The sequence below is a fragment of the Clinocottus analis genome, unplaced genomic scaffold (assembly GCF_023055335.1).
Source record: "Clinocottus analis isolate CAN_PGR_092001 unplaced genomic scaffold, fCliAna1.0.p SCAF_6, whole genome shotgun sequence".
In the NCBI taxonomy this organism is placed as follows: Eukaryota; Metazoa; Chordata; class Actinopteri; order Perciformes; family Cottidae; genus Clinocottus; species Clinocottus analis.
In genome coordinates, this window is record NW_027176218.1 from 12,033,556 (window position 1) to 12,051,599 (window position 18,044).

General features: G+C 41.5%; 1 protein-coding gene across 9 annotated transcripts in view; it reads right to left on the reverse strand.

Annotated features, from left to right (window-relative positions):
* Positions 1-18,044, reverse strand: part of shank3a (SH3 and multiple ankyrin repeat domains 3a) — a 127,239-nt gene that overhangs the window by 55,604 nt on the left and 53,591 nt on the right. For all 9 annotated transcript variants that reach the window (XR_011080116.1, XM_068603195.1, XM_068603194.1 and 6 more), the window contains 5 exons: positions 13,523-13,600; positions 13,014-13,080; positions 11,873-12,102; positions 11,481-11,650; positions 2,469-2,650 (listed from right to left, as the gene is read on the reverse strand). Coding sequence is in view for 8 of the 9 variants with exons in the window: in XM_068603195.1 (XP_068459296.1) it covers positions 2,469-2,650; positions 11,481-11,650; positions 11,873-12,102; positions 13,014-13,080; positions 13,523-13,600 (727 nt within the window). In the remaining variant the exon portion in view is untranslated. The remainder of the gene's footprint in view (positions 1-2,468; positions 2,651-11,480; positions 11,651-11,872; positions 12,103-13,013; positions 13,081-13,522; positions 13,601-18,044) is intronic.

Sequence of the window (18,044 nt, forward strand, 5' to 3'; positions counted from 1 at the left end):
ATGGTCTTCATTAAACTACAAAGGGAGACACATCTTTCCTTGTACAGCAGACAATATGCCTTACCTCAACCAGTCTACCAAACTGTCCTGCTAACAGGTGAGCGAATAGACATTTAGGCTAATGCTCGTAAGCATAGATGCTAACACACGACACAGACAAATCATTTAGTGAGATTTACCCAGACTGATCCCATCATAAAGATGCTCCTCTGCTGGTATGGCTGGTGATTAACAAGGGCGTGAGGACAGTAACCAGAAGACAGAGATGAGTACATGAGTGACTGTGAATATAGTTATGTGTGTTTGTGTTGGTGGTTAAAGAGGCTCACTATCTAATGATAACTGAATTATCAACATATCTTAAGTCTGAAGCAGTATCAAAGTTAACTTCAGGATACAAAGAATTCTGTTGATATTTACTTCAGGTGCTTAAGGTGTAGATGTTTTTGATTTGCTCGTCACCTTAATCAGGAGAATGAGAGAGGAGAATATCCATTAATTAAGCCTCCTATTGTCTCCTCTCTCTTTCACTTGCCTTGCCGCCTCTTGGCCTCCATTGCAAATGGGCCTTATTACTATTAACAACTCATCCATTTATGAATGCAGATTAGATGAAATGCATTATGTATCAAACCAAGGGTCCTCCATCCCTAGAGGAAGTGGCTTCTCGGGCCTAGCATCTCTGTGCACAAGGAGGACTGGTCATTCCCTTCTAGGATTACATGCACTAAACAGAATTTGGGTACCTTAACAAACCGTAGAAAAAGAACCTGAACAGCCTGCGCTTTAAGATGCTCAACAACCAGTTGACATCAGTGATGTATTTCTCAGTCTATATTCCAGGACTACAGAAGCATAGTGAATGCGACACAGTAATGGTTATGATGCTCAGTGTTGCGTATCACAGCCAGATGGTTTACTTGGCCGGGCCATGGTGCTGGCAGCCATGCGACTGTACGCTTGTTTCCTGCATGGCCAACATGAAAGAACAGCAAAACACTGTGTGTTCACATTAGTGGAAGGGTTATGGATTCAGCTGCACCGACAGAAAAGCCAGTGACAGCAGATCCATTCAGTAGATGGAGGCATACTGGTTGCTGTTGAGTCATCACATTTCCGATAACATTTGTGTCAACATCAGTATGCATCACTGTTTCTGACAATGCTGTATCATTTGGTTTTGTTTGGCAAAAACAAGATTCCGAATTGCTGAGTCTGAATTGTTTATCATCTATATTAGTAATTCCTGTGTAAACGGCAGCTGTGTTTCCGTAAAACAGACACAATACTATAACGACAAGACATAAAAGCATTCAGGATGAGGACTACTACGTGTTTTTACAGTCAGAGAAGCTGGAAGACAGAAAACATCTACTGGAAGGGATAGGACTACTTCAGTATGTATCCAGGTCGAGAGAAGGGTTCTTGTGAGTGGGTTTAGATTAGTGGTTGTGTGGTGTACTGAATGTTTCTGGGAAATTGGGTGAGTGATCAGAATATTTGTGTGTGTGGTTGTTTGAAAAAAAATCAAAATTCTAAATTGACCCTTAATCTGTACTTCCTGTGCCTCTGTAGATCTGAAAGGAACATGAGAGGTCTCAGCATGACTGTGACCACTCTCGCTCTCCGGCCTTTCTGAGAGCATGTGGGAACTGTTTCCATTAGGCTAATGTGGGTTTGATCCATGGTGATGTATGTGAAGTGGCAGGATGTAGGGTGTGGGGTCAATGTGAAGCTGGGTGTCTGTGGACAGGTGATAAGAGGAGTGACAAAATATGTTCAGGGGGAGAAGGACAGAGGGTGTGTATGCATACCAACAACCAACAGCACACGGGACCTATTTGAATTTGCATGCCCTCTCCTTGAAGTAATCACAGATTTATACTGAGATTGCACACATATCTCAAGTGGATTCAAACAGGACAGGGAACTAATTGCTACATTGTCGGTCTAGTGTTGACACACTGAGGTGTATGGGAGAGATACAGGGTGAGAAGAATATTATGGAGTTTACCTTCTACGTCATTACAGTCATAGTCTTGAGTGAAGCGTGGATGGAGAGACAAAAGCACACACACAAACACATGAAAGCAAAGCCACTGGATCTCTGTGTAAAGCAGAAAATAGCACATTTACAAATGGATGAAATGACAATTCACAATGTCAAGCTCAAACAACAAGGAAATGACATCCAGGTTGAATGATTACATAACTGCTTTGCAGCCAAAAACACAGTGAAGTTATGGTCTGCTTTGTATCTGAGACGTATGAGAGCACAGGAGTGTCTGCTCTTGTATTCTGCAACTAACCCAGCTCTGAAAGTCACGAGAAACTTTACAGGAGATCCTACACGTAACTAGTAGTGATGACATACAGAATGTGAAAAGTAGGAGTCCAGAAGTAGTAGTTACAGAGTTAGGTTAAGTGAGGTCATAAAACATGTACACGTACAACAGCAGACAACCTACCTTTGACTCTCTCTCCACGGTTGAGTTGGATCTCCCCCTCCCCTTGTGGTGTGTAGGGCTTGACTACAATGAAGGTACGTCCCGGGACAGCACTGTAGAGTTTCCGTTTGGGCCCACGAGGGCCCGTCAGTGCTGGAGGCGTGTGGTGAGGGGGGCTTGGGTCTCTCTGCACTGAGCCAGGGCTGTAAACAAACACATATGTTACTGTGGTGATTCCCGGGAGCTGGTAACTGAAGCCTGTGGTCACCGACATGGTTGTCAGCGGGACAGCAACCTGGTGACACCCCCTGGTTGTTACGCTGGCCAGGGAGGGATTCATGAACAAGTCCAAGTGTCTGTCGATCAACAGTCAACAATCAGAGTTCAATGGGAGAGTCATGAGAGGAGAGTACACTCCTCCCAACCTCTCCTCCTCTTACTCCCTCTCTTCCTTCTTCAGTGGCACAGACAATACTCTTCTTGCTCCCTTTTGCCCTCTCCTTCTATCACTCCCCTCTTCCCAGTATCCTAACCGAGGTAGAAGCAAAAATGTTTCACGATAAGAGGGACAGCACTGTTTCCTTCTCTGTGTGGGTCTGTCAGATCCGTCTGTAAGCCCCCATTACTCAAACACATCCTGAGTTGGGGCTCCAGAAGAAGCCCCCTCCAGAGAGGGACCGAGATCCTGTGCGTCCCCAGTTCCAGCTGCTCAAGCTGGGTTACAGATCCTGCCTCGTCCTTAAGTCCTGGTGCTCCTGCTGTGGAGGAGAGAGGCTGGGTCTGCTCCCCGACTCCCGCGCCTTCTCCTGGGAGTCCCGCCGCGTCTGCCTCTCCTCTCCCCTCCACCCCTCACATGCACACGCCCGCTCACTCACACTCACACACACTCTGACAACGCTGCTGCTGCTCTCCGTGGCTCCCCTACCCTTTGACGACTCGCTCACACACCACAAGCCCTCTATGTGCATTCTAGCCGTGCGCACAGGCACATACACAGGCACAGGCACAGACAGCCCCCTCCACTCCGGCTAACATTGCACCTCCGCTAGCATGGCATACGCCACCACCAGCATGATGCTAACACATCGCTGACACTCACATACACACACTAGTCCCAGAGCACGATTGATCTCCTGCTGCCTGTCTGCCTGCGAGCGTGCATGCGCCATGGTTCCCTGAGGCAGGCTGTGAGAGTATGTACGTGTGTGTGCTTGTGTGCAGTGGGGCGGGGGGCAAAAAGCTCCAGCCCATTTGGTTTAATTGTCGCTCCTCCCTCTTTCCCTTTGCTTTGAATCCCCTCCTTGATTCTCTCATTCTCTCACTTCCCTTTCATCCTCTTATCCCTCTCCTCCTTAACATTTCTTCGCATTGCATCTTCACTCTCTCCTCTCTCTCTCTGGCGGTTAATTCTAGTACAGCAGCGCAGAGCTCCGCCTCGTCTTCATTCATCACTACAGTACTTTGCTACCATGCTGTAAGTTACACTCTGCATCATTCTACTGCTTGTGCTGTCAAATATTTCATCACATACATCAAAAACCCATGTAATACATACAAACATATTAATCACATATATCTAATAAAATATAACACCCTTGTTGATCGGATTTAGAATTTGCAGGAGAGGGAGATAGTGTATATTACAACGTGATTATGAACAGGACACTGATGCTATTCTCTGCAACAAATCTCTTGACCACTTCATCCACATCTATCCACCTTTCTAACTCTTTCAGTCTCGTGCCGCTCCTCCCCCGGTCACTTTATAGCCATCATTCTTTCATTTACCTGTTCCTAGCCTCAGATGCCCTTTAACCTTTTTTCCCCATTTGTTTGTATAGTGCTTTCATCATATCAAGCCTTGTTTGCTCTTTCTTTCCCAAACTCTCTATTGCTTTTCTGGCTTTCCCCATCTCACACAGCCACACTTTCTCTGTCCCCCCCCCCCTTTTTATCGAAACAACGGCTTTCCAATTACCGCAGGGACTGAGGGGACTGGATAGCTGCCGCATGTTAATGTCTGAGCCCCGGCACTGAACATCAGCAGCACACAGGGAAAAGGAGGGAGGGCCAGAGAAACAGGGAAATGAGACTATGTCAAAGTGACAGAGAGAACTAAAAAATGTGATTTCTTCAATTATGTATTTTTCAATGACTCAAATCAGTCTCCGCCATTAAGATACCTCTGATACAGAGGTAGACAGCAGACAGCTGAAATTCAAAAACATGCAAATCTATGTAATGCAATATTCCTAAATGTCTTTTATTAATTGTATTACATTTCTACAATCCAATTTCTGCTCTTTTTCCATTTACCAAGTAAGATTTAGTAATTTGAAAGCAATTTCCGTAGGATGCTCTTTAACTTGTAAGTTACCTTTAAAAGATTTAGTATCATAGTTTGCCCACGTCTTGGTAATACCTCAGACTGCACTTCTACGTTATAACATAGCTTCTCTGGCTATAATACAGCTGGAAGTGTCTACCAGAAAGCTTTGTACAGTTACTTTGAAATTAGACCAAATGACAACAAAGAGCTGACTCTTCATGACAAGGAGTTTTTTTAAAAAATAAAAATAAAATGTTTACAATCTCTAATTTATTTCTCATCTGAATTCAAGAGAAACACGACAAATAGTCAGTGTTCTTGCCTTTTTCTACAGAGTTGCATCCTTGTATATTTTTGCAAGGGTTTCAGTCCTGTTTTCGTAGTCCATAGTCATAATCCTGTTGAATACTGGATATGAAAAATGATTCTACCTAGATCAATACATACTTTTTATTTCAGTGTGATATCTACTTTTTTCCATAAACAAATCAATGAGTTGAGCATTTAATGCTCCAATTTTAAACATGCCACTTAAATTAATATTGCATGATGAGTTGATTTACCAATTTCATATGCAAAATTGTGCTGCATTTGCAACAGCTTTCTTTTTGTCCTTACTTTGCTTTACAAAATATGTTTTCTCTTCCCTTCTCCTTCTCACTGTGCCTCATTATAAGTAGCTTCTACAAGATACAGATGTAGGATCCATTGTGTGCACACAGACACACAGACACACACAACGTTCTAATGCAGTATATTAGAAAAGCATCATGGTTTCCTAGGACACCAGCTCTGCCTCTGTAACGATGGCAACTTTAAAAAAAAGAAAAGAAAATATAGCTAACAAATGCACTGATAAGTAGCCAATACTATGCACTTGAATCTCCATAACAGTCAATTTGTCATATGTCTTTTGCCTTAAAATAATGTCACAGATTATTGTCCCAACTGACTATTTTCTCTCTGTATTCTCATTTCAGTTTAGACAGCTATTGAATAAGTTTCAGTTCAAACAAATCACAGTCACCTAACGGCCTAATATTAATTTATTCAAGCAAATGAAGGGATTTCAAATAAAATAAGTTGCAAATATAAATGCTTCTTTCTAAATAGTTTACAGTATGGGGAACTAGTTGCATATAAACGGTGGTATAGATGTTATTAACTAACTTTGAAACGTCATGGTTTTGGTGTTTGAGTTTGACAAAAGCTGTTTGCTTGTTATAGCAGCAGTCAGAATGGGAAAAGCTCATTTAAACAAATTGTTCAGTGTGTGGACGTATATCTAGAAGAAACAATTTAGATGGGGTTTTGAATTACATTTTTTTTTTGCAAGATCAAGAGCAAATGTGCATCTTAATTATTGCATGCCTTTCACCTTTTAATCAGTCTTTTCAAGATTAGATCAACCTTGAGATTAGTCTACATAAGTGGCCCTTATCAAAAGTCTCAATATAAAAAACCTGGGCATGCCAGCAATCAGATGCTTGATTAAGATCAATAAGACCACTAAAGACAGGTTAACATTTAAACAGCTCAATACTGAGTCTGGCTGCCTCAGTTTATAGTCAAAATATATGAACCGTCTTCATAGCTGTATGCTTTGATATCTTTTTTCAGTTCAATATTCTAATACACTAACATATTTTTGCATATATATATATATATATATATATATATATATATATATATATATATGAAAATGTATCCATGTGTATGGTGTAAGGGAAGCAATCCCCACTCAGCTTTTTAATGACCAAACTGACACTGCCCGTCTGTATCCCGATTTCTATAGACTGTTGAAAAGGTATTTTTTTGGAGACACTCTACGTGCTTGAATAACTAGACGAAGACTTCTGTCAAAGTCCCGAGGCGTAAATATGGCGAACTAGTTCCTTGCTATGAGCCATCTAGTGCTTGACAACAACTTGAGAGTAATAAATAATTCACTCCCAAACAACTGGACGTTTACAACTGTAAGTGAGAAAGAATCTGGGATTGACAGGCGTATCGCTCGACTATGTTCTACTGGACTGTCATGGTGAAGAGAGAGCTGAGCCCAAAGGCGAGGCTCGTAGTTTATCTACGTCCCAACCGTCACCGATGGTCATGCTATGGAAACTTTGAGAAAAGAATGAGATCATGAATACAAGAAGGCAAAATTAGTTTCCTTCACATGGTCTTTGGGCTGACCCTTAGGGAAAAGGTGAAGGGCTTAGATATGCAGAAGGAGCTCAAAGTAAAAAAAACTCATGGGCACGTCCAACTGAAGGAGACCTCAAGGCAGACACATAACACGCTCGATGGATTACACAGCCAACCTGACCTCACAACGCCTCAAAATCCTCCAGGGAGAGCTTGAGGATGTGGCGGGCAAGAGGGACATCAAAGCTACCATCTTATCTGGCTGCTACCACGACCTGGACCGCAATGAGTGGCAGAAAATGTTTAAGAGGAGTTAAAGTACCTAAACTACTAGAATGTCACGGTTCTGTGCCCTCAATTGCTGGCAGTAACCACAATTGGGGAAGACTACTATTTGTATATTATTACTAGGGCTTGGGAGATAGAGTAACGCATTAATTTGGCGTTAATCTATCTTAACATGCGGTAATTGCATGGTTGTTTTTTAGCATTTTTTTTTTTTTTGCATTGGGAGGGGCTTTACACTTTAAATCTCTCCCAGACGGCGTAGTTCAGACCTTGGCGTCCTTACGGCTCTCCCAGCCCGGCCCGCGTGAGATCTATCAAACATGAAAAACAAATAAGATGCACGCTATGAATGGAATACTACGGCACTGTTTTTACGTTGAAGACGATTCATGTAGGTGTGCGCACGCTTCCGTAGCCTCATCACCAGGCAGCGCCAACGATTTGAGCCTGACGTGAAAGCGAGGATTGTTATGTAGCTATAACACTAAGAAGGAGCTTTGACCTGATTGTATTGTAATGCAAAGAAAAGAGGGAGAGGTGAGGAGAACTGCAACAAACAAACAATTAACAGAAGCTAGCGATTGTGACACCCCATATTAGGTTTGTTGCCTCTATTCATCACATGACGGGTCCGAATAGAGCACATAAGCAGGTAATGACAGTTTCTTGCTCAAGGGCACCATAAGCTATCACAACAACCTAACATGACAACATGTATCAAGTAATGCTGTGTGAAGGAATATTTAGACCCCTGCGTTGAAATCGGTATTTGGATAAAGGGCAGCGAGACCATACTCCAACCCTGCAATCTTTTCTCCGTTTCTTTACTGCTGTGTGGGGATTTACATCTGCTGGAAACACTTTTTTTTTTAAAAACACTTACACATCTCTTGCCCAAACCAGTTAGATGTAATGTAAGACTTAAATTGTAATAAATAGCTGCGAAAAACTGATATCACTTTGAAAATTACAAAGGAAGTTGGTTGAAAATGGGAATTATGTGTTCATACATTCTCTTCTGTTCTAGGAAAACTGAAACTAAAGCAACAAACTAGAAATAAAAGAAAGATAATAGTTGTTCACCCTCTGCTCTGTAACATCATATTTTATCTTTAGCTTCAGAGTTTTTCTTCCAAACCAAGACTAATGGCTAGGCACAGCTCAATATCAGAATTTCAGACACTGATACAGTCAATACAGAAAGCCCTTGGTGATTAATTATCTCTTTGTATTGACAGTACATCATGGTAAGTAGATTAACTTCTTATGACACAAGCAAACTTGCTTTGTTCTAAATAAAATATCATCACCCAGTGTCATCATGTCTTAATATATTGGCAACTGCATCAGATTGTCACACGCACATGTTGTGATCCAGTCCTAATAAAGCTGATCCAACTCTTTTTATACTATTGTCTCCATCCTAAATTCCTACTAAAGACAGGACTCTGGCAGCACTGTCACAAGAAGGAAGTGATGGGGAGTTCCACAGGAATTTGCTGGAGTCTGCCGTTGGGCGGGCTGCTGACCGGCCAAACTAATTTCACACTCCCCTGGTACCCATAATGCCTCGAGTGAAACCATCGGCATAAACAGAAGGTCAGAGATGGGGAGGGAGAAATATTAGAGGGAAAGTAATCAAGGACAGCGTCAGTCCCACTTGGGTGCAGGTTCAGGCCATGGAGACCAGCTGCTCATTTTGAGCTTTTTATACATTCACCTCATGTTTATACTTTAAGACAGAGTAATGCAAAAGGGTCTCAACTCCCCTGTTTACAGAAGGCCATTTAGACCAGGACACAGCAGACAGTCTATCCATTCTCTCTTTGTTCCTTTTTGCACACTCGCCTAGTCAACCTTGTACAAAATGAGCAAAAAAATATGTTTCTCTGTCACTGAACGTTAATGCCAATGTAGAACCAGATATAGCTTAATAAGATGCACTTAGTTTGTGACCATAAATGGGACACACCATTTGATAGAAACAGAGAAAGGTGGTGAAACACACAGAGACACACATCAGAGCTTTAGTTTCTATGGGCTGTGATGTGTTCATGTTACATGATTTAAAAAAGGATGTTGACTGCTCTCTGCCTGCAAACCATACAGTAGATGAATGATACGGTGTGTATGTGTTTGTGTATAAATGACAGGATGAAAGGGGGAGAGAGAGAGAGAGAGCGAAAGAGAGATAGAGAGAGAGTGTGAGACAGAGAGAGAGAGAGAGAGAGAGAGAGAGAGAGAGAGAGAGAGAGAGAGAGAGAGAGAGTCTGTGATGGATTGAGTAAAGTGACAGCAGAGAATTAGAGGGAGAGGAGAGTATAGCTGGAGCTGTGTCTGTAATGCAATTCCCCTGTCAGACATCACTCTCACACACATGCACAGACACAGACACACACACACACACACACACACAAACACACACACACACACACAAACACACACACGGTGTGTGGCATCCAGGGATCACACTAGGTGTGTGCTACACATAGGTGATCTTGCACTGACATATGATCATAATAAAATGCTTAACAAACAAAGTGTCAGTAAACCACTTAAATCCATCGCTCCGAGATGTGATCAGAGCCCTAGTTTACTGTTCTGTTGGTCTAATGGTTCAGTGTACAAGGGAGGAGCTGTGTTTCAGCACCACAACTACAGCTGCAGATTTATGTATCCATCAAATGACAAGCTGTTTTGAACTGAGTGGCTCATCCAATGATATTACTCATAGCTCTAATTTCAGAATGTATCCGCTGTCTCTCAATCTCTCTCACACAAACCGAGAACACATTCACAGCTTGGCAGCCTTCAATTGGTCCCCAATGTGATCATTATTAGCCACTTTCCATCTGTCTGTCTCTGAACTGTGCAAGCACCCATGCACATTACTTTGTTCAAGTGGCTAAACATACATACCCTTGCATATAAACACAGACAAACACACACAGGAATTTGAAGTACGATATTTGCCATTTGTCCTCCCAGCACGACAAATGCACTATTTCATCCTAGCTTGTTACATTCACAGGGCTGCCAGACACACAACATGCCACTGATCACTGTCCTCAAACACTGATAGGAGCACAGGCCACACAACTGCTGCACCAAATGCAATTATAACAGACCTCATACAGATCAGTGTTTCAATCAGCCACTATATTTCAGATTCAATTCCCAGTTTATGCTCTATACCAGGGGTGTCAAACCGGATCCGGCCCGCCAGGGGGTCCAGTCCGGCCCGCCAGGGTGTTCAATCAAAATTAGCAGAGCTAGGATTCAAACATCTTATCCTCTGCTTATAAGACAGACATGCAAACCATTGATCTACAGTCGCAATTGATGTGAGCATTGATATTATTGTGTTGGAAATTGTTAAACATGGATCACGTCATGAAAGTGGCATCACAAACGTGTCACAAAGCGAGGGAATCTGCAGAGGAGAGCCTATGCAGATAAACAGAGGGCTGATGTCTGAATTTCTGGTCTTTTTGTTTCTCGTTATTTTTGAAAGACCTTAACATAGAGTTTACTATCTAAAAACCTTCACCAATGATTTCAACATAGAGAAACATTGTCGTTAATTATGCGTTATTATGCTGTGATTTTACTGGTCCGGCCCACTTGAGATCAAAATGTGCAGCATGTGGCCCCTTCACTAAAACGAGTTTGACACCCCTGCTCTATACAGATTACTTCTCTGGGTTGGTTGCAAGCACAGTTCTGACAGGAAACAACTTTTATATGTGCCTGGGATTGATGTATGAATAAATAAATAAGATGTTGCACCGATTGATGTTATGTCATGTTTATCACCAGTAGCAGATGGAATGTGACGCAGAAGGCTGCCTGGTGACTAACAAGTGATTCAGACACATCACATGGCACTTTTTGCTTTTTTAAATTTGGTTTAAATATCAAAGCAGGAGTTTAATCACAAGGTCATTCACAGATGATCTATTTTAAGTGAATAGCTGCCAAGACTGACAAATGTGAGACATGAACTCGGAACATAAAGAAAGAGCTTTGCTACTTTACAATGCTCCTAAAAACGTGTTTAATTGAGCAATCACTAGAAATATCATATGACAGCACTGGGCAGCTCCTTCGGCAACAGGCTGCTTCAGCCCCGGTGTGGGAAGAAGAGATACCACAGATATCTATTTTCTATGTGCAATAATGTCTTAGTTCGTAAGTTATTGTTAGTTTTATGGCTACCTTATTTTTATTATCATTGGTGTATACTTTTTTTCAAACAAAATCTTACAGACCTGAGTCTTCCACGATGGCCGTGTCCATGTGGGTAGCCATGGCTGTGGGACCTTCTGGGAACTGGCCTGTCCTCTTCATGCATGTGATGTAGCGAAGGCGAGCGGGAATGAGAGGATCTGGAGCTGCCCGTACTCTGGAGACTGCTGTCAGGGATATCTCCATGACGGCTCTGACACACAGCAGAAGAAGAGGCGAGTATCATATGCAGCACGTGTACAACATGGTTACATTTCTTCTTCAGTTTTTCGGACTACCCTAAATTTGAACGTGTTAAAATGCACACACACACACACACACACACACACACACACACACACACACACACACATATATACATACACACACACAAATTCAAACACACCTGCAGAGCCTCACTATCTCCATCTCTTACCTCTCCAAGGCTGCTGTGCTGCTGTCCAAAAGCTGGCAGACTGCGCAGTGAAGGGACAGGGGAGTGACCCTGACGGCCACGAATTTCTCTCGGGGCTTGACCGCGGATGTGATCGTGGTCTCCGTTCAAGTTGTTGTCACTCGCAGAGCGGAGCAAGGAGCGTGGCGAGGGCAGGGGGCCAGACGTCACACGTCGACGGGTGGTGTAGATGGGGGTCTCCCTGAAAGGCACTGAGAGGCGAAAGAGACAAACTCACCTCATCATGTGAAGCAACTGTAGCAAACACAATGAGCAGAATGGTTTGATGGGGAAATAACTGCAATTTCACACATCTCAAGGTCACTCAAATTTGTTTAAATCTTGAGTCCATTTCATTTGCAACATTTCTACTTGGCTATAATCCATATGCAAACTTTTACACACTGGTCAAGTGATGATGATACTTAATGATACATCTGGTCCTGATAGTACTGCAGCAAAGACTTAGAGAGGAGGTTATTGTATAATAGTTCCGAGTGAATTTTATACATTATATTACATATAGTTATCATATTTTTTTTAATGTTTATATTATTGAAAAATAGAACTATAGGCAGTAGTTTAAAAATAGCATTAATTGTTTTTTTTAAGTAGCTGTGAATTAAGTATTCTCTTTATGAACAAGTTTAATTTGCAAAAATAATATACAATGTGTGTTTAAGTTCACAATTACAATACCGGCACACTGGCTTTGTAAAGTATATCGAAAGTGTAATGATGAAGGAGAAAAACTATTATTAAAATTGAAAGAAGCATACATATAGCCACATATCCATATGATTTCCATTTAAAATGATTTGTTAAAAGGGATACAATATTTGAATAACACATTCACAGCATTTAGGCTTTTATATTCTGTCTACACTAGATGGCAGAATTTTACACCACAGAAAAAAACCCTCAACTCAGGAGGGATCATATAAATCCCTGAAACATTCTCCACATTCCTTACATTTCCATTTCCGTTATTTAATTAATTAATACACACAGCTGTGTATATAACCTGTAATCACTTCTTCAATCTGACGTCCTCTGAACACATGTTCAAACCTATAAAAGACTGAGGTAGCTTGGCGATATACTGTCACTACTATTAACTCACCAACGTCCGATGCTTTGTGGACCTTTATGATTTCAGCCAGATCAAAGTTTCCTGCTATAATAGCCACCTAGATGTGGGGACAGAGAGGAGTAAAGGGAATGGAAAGGGGAAAACACACGACGGAAAGTGGATAACAGATACATTTAATTCAATTAAAAAAATAAAATAATCCAACAACTCACTAATAAATGTTTTGCACACTTAGTCCTTTCTTGTGTTAGATGTGTTAAATCTGTATGTGTGGCAATGTTGTGTCCACTGTGTGGAACAGCCTGCCTTATGTACAAACAAATTAACTTTGATCTTCACAGGAAGTGTCAGTGTCAATTTCACATGGACTTCATCAACCAGAAATCAGACACAGACTGCGATGGTAAACCAGCAGTGGGTGGGTGTCGTTACGCTGCTTAAGTTTTAAATAGCGATTAACGATTCAAAGTAGCAGCAAGATGTAAGGTATGATGATAGACACACGGTAACATGCAGAGGTTCTCGGTTAACACACATACCTGAAAGGCGGTCTGGCTGTTGTAGTTCTTTATCTCTTTATTGGCCCCCCGGAACAGGATAACTCGTGCACAGCTATCCTGAACAGAGAGATGCATGAGGACGTTAGAGCCATCATATTTATACATATTTTTAAGGACATTATTTGAGTTATAAAAGTTGAATCATGTGTACATTATAATAATAAAGAGGCTGTGCAGTGAGACTGTTGATGTCAAAGGTATCCACTGATCAAATGTATGCAAGATGTAAACATACATAATAATTAAAGTATTCATAGCAAATACAGGAATGCTCTAGCTGAAAATGAAGCCCTGATCATACAATTTCAAACCACCACTGTTTAGATTCTCATAGGACGTTGACGCTACTAGGTGCTGATGCAACTACGACTTTGTCAATTGGCAACAAAGGATTTCAGTTTCCACCTCGGCAAAAAACAAACTGATTTATAGTAATGTCATCACTAATGACAAATGCAAACAAAAGCTACTTGACAGCTAAAATCTCCCTGTTGTAGAAAATTACCTGTCAGAATGAGTTAGTGCATTTGTGAAGTCAATGCGAGAAGAACATTATCCCTGAATTGCGAATCTACTTTTAGACACTATTGCCATTCAAACTGATACAAACAAAGGCTTTAAGGCATTAGTGAAAACAATGCATTATCACTATGTAATAAAAATCTGCCAACATTTCACTCAAAGCACAGTGACTCTGAAGCTTATCAAATCCAGCACACACACTTTGTATTAATTTGCATCTTTTAGTGACAAGAGACACAAAAAGAGAGAAGGGAAGAGAAAAAGAGACCGAAAGAGACACAACCATGCCATGTACAAATTATTTAAGATTGTTATATAAGACATTCAAAGTAGAGTCTGATAGCAAAGCAATGACTCAAATGTAAACTAAAAGACACATGCGGGTATGAAAACCTCAGCTGAAGGACTAACAAGCACAACACAGACATCCTCAGTAGATCACAACCACACATGTACCGCTCTTGTGTGCCATAGTATTACCATATATTACTGTGTGTAAATGAGCACAGGCCCCTCTGGCAGCAACAAACCCAATTGTAGATTGATAGACATGGTTGTATGTCCTTGTGCTGACTGAATGAGGGTCGATATGTAATTTAACGCTGATAGCAGCTTTAGCAGGACGAGCCTGGCTCTGCAATCAGTGCACTGATTCTGGTGACCCCTGTTACTACTAAGTCACACAATAAGGAACATGCATGCACAAATTCAACATATGGCTTCATTAATAACGTCCATGGGACTTAGGTCATCAAGCTGGTTGCATCTGATGAACCGTTCTTGTATTATACCAGATATACTAGAGTATGAGGTCAACACTGATGCACTGTGCCCGTCTCTTCTGGTAAGACACATAGATAATCGCTATGGGTGAGTAGCCCGAACTGAGAAAAGTGTATTAAGATTAAGGTGCCAACTGAGAAAACTGAAAACCTGGACAAGCCTGCAAAGTCCATACATAATAGTGAACATGGGGGTATTTGTAAATGAAGCAGGTGTTTTACGAGTAAGGCATGATTACTCTTGCTGCTAATAGCCAATACAACTGCTAACGGTCTAAAACATCTAAAAAAAACCCAAAAAAACGATTTAGATAATTGCTTTAGACTGTTAGCTTAGCTAACTGCTAATCACCCATACATTATGCAGTTCCACACACACACACACACGCACACACACACACACACACACACACACACACACACACACACACACAACACAGTCTAACCCGCTATGTTAGCACACAGTAATAATAAAATAAGTCTCTCTTAATGCAAAGTCTTTCATAACTTCTATTTAACAATGAATTGTTGTGGAAGAGCAAAATAATTGCTTGCTGCATTATTCCACATCCCTGTACTGTGCTGGAGTTAGGAAGAAGGATTGGTGGTAAATGCCATATTACTATCTGGTACTTCAACGAGACATTTGGTGCTGTCAGTGTTGGACGTCATGCCAAGCCAAGCCACACAAATTAGTTTTAACAGGTTTAGACAAAATATTCTGAACACAATTTAATACATATGTGTAGACATATAAAATGCATTTCTTATTAACTTATATTTAGGGTGTACATGGACAAAAAAATAAATAAAAATAAAACAAAAAAGGTTGCATGTATTTTAATGGGATACGACAACATGCTGTTGATGTCGGGAGAAAGAGCAGAACCTGCAGGTTGGACCCAACTCACAGCAGTTTCTTGCCTTGTTTTCATGTATAACAGAGATAAGAGAGCTACATCAAACATATACCATTGGGGGCGTGTAATACCATTGTGAATCAGATGATGGATATGAGTCTTCCAAAAGCAGCAAAAAGCTGTCACTTTAGCCAGACAGTGTTGAGACAGATTTTAGTTTTGTTCTGCGGCTCAGATTCAGTCCTCTCTGACTGTGTTGAGAACACCATTTCTTTGAGCTCCGTTGACAGTGTCGAAACTTTCCATCACTTGCGCCGACGCTCACTATTTTTCTGACTACTAAGCTCCTGAAAAACTTCCCAGCTGGAAAGTGTGTTGTGTTATTATGACAAGCAACCTTGAGTCGGTAGCATGTCAAGCAGCATGTAAAAGGTACCAGGCCTGTTTTATTGTTTTTGTGTCTGGTGTTGCTGTCAACACAGTGTCACCTTCTTAAATAATCAAATGAATTAAGCTTAATTAAGAATTAACAGCTGAATTCTTGAACGTGTCATATGGAGACATTTTACACTCTTACACAAATGTATTGCAGAAACGCGCACACACGCACATGCACACACACACACGCACGCACGCACGCACGCACGCACACGCAGTCACATGAAGGCCAATTACAGTGCGGGCCATCTGTCTTGCTCTTCTCTCCGAAGCTTCCTATAGGAATTCATTAAGAAAACCTTCTCAGTCGTCCTCACCACGGTTTGCTAGTTGTGATTACATTTTCTACACAGGAATAAACAGTGAGCTAAGTCAAGTACTTTACAGTAATGACGTGGGTCAGTCATGTGTAAAGAGTGTGACAGATGGTACCTCTCACAGCCATGTTTATACAGTTGAGGATTCTTCTCTCATTAGATTTGAAGCAGATTTGGCATTCTCCAGTGAAAATTGAGCGTGTTCTTACATTGGATTGTGACTATTATCTAAAGCTCATAAGATGCACGATTTCGGGCTGAAATCGTCCTCATTATTGTGGTCCTCTATGTCAGCATAGTATTGTTGCATAGTACTGTTGCATAAAATACAGTGATACTTCCTCGATACAGCTTATTAAAGCAATGTCCCAAGACTGAATTGGACTGAGGAGTTTAAACAGTTCTGTGTGTGTCTTGCACAACCTCTCTTTAATTTTACTCATCAGTCTTGTCCCGAGTTGCCATTATAGTATAATGTGTATCCAACCAGCTCTCATGGACCTGTCTGCCAGGTAAAAGACCCCTGCAATGCCTCCATTCACTGCTGCTGATCACATGCGCCAAGCTAAAAGCCCAGTCAGTAAATGTTAATGGCCAGCCAGACCCCCGCAACGGGAGCATTGATCCAGCGTACGGTGTTGCTGCCGATTATGTTATCTTGCCATTCACCAACTGTCTCCCACCTTCATCTGAACCTCTTTCTGACACTATCTTTTCTCTCTCCATATGGATATATTGAGCTTCGCCACTGGACTACTAGGTTCCCGGTCAATTCTACTAGCGTGTTTCTTTCTGTACTGGTACATACTCATCAGAGCTTGTTTGGAGCCGGGTTGAACCATGCACAGAGACATTGATCCTGTGATCAATCAGATCAACATGACATCCGACCTTCCCTGGCAAGATAATAGCCATCATTAGGGACGGAAGTACACAAGAGCTGGGACCATATCCATTACTAGACTGTACATTTACAAGACGTTGTAAAAGTAACTGTCAATTAAACTAGTTATTTATTCTCTCTTTTATTATTATATCCACTCCTGCTCCACTACTTACTACTACTTTACTCATGTGAATGTGTTGCACACAGCTTCACACACACACACACATGCGCGCGCACACACAAAGTCTCTCTCACTCGCATGAGACTATTGTGTTCCAGTCCAGTTGAAGCAGGTCATTCCTCATGACTAGAATTTGTCAAGCAGCACACAGTTCCAATTACAACACACACACACACACACACACACACACACACACACACACACACACACACACACACACACACACACACACACACACACACACACACACACACACACACACACACACTTTTTACTTGTTAATGAAGTCTTAGTAAAGTGCTCATTTAATGTTCATGAACTGAGCACTACTCTCTTCTTCCAATGAAGGAGCAGAACACAACACATGGGCCCAATGTACTTAACAACACTAATCATTTTCCCAGGAGTATGCTGGTTTCCATTGCTCCAATGTCCCAGTGTCCTTGTGTAACTCTACTGATTGAACACGGCCATTCAATTTTAAAATGCACATTTTTTCATTCCTGCTATCACAG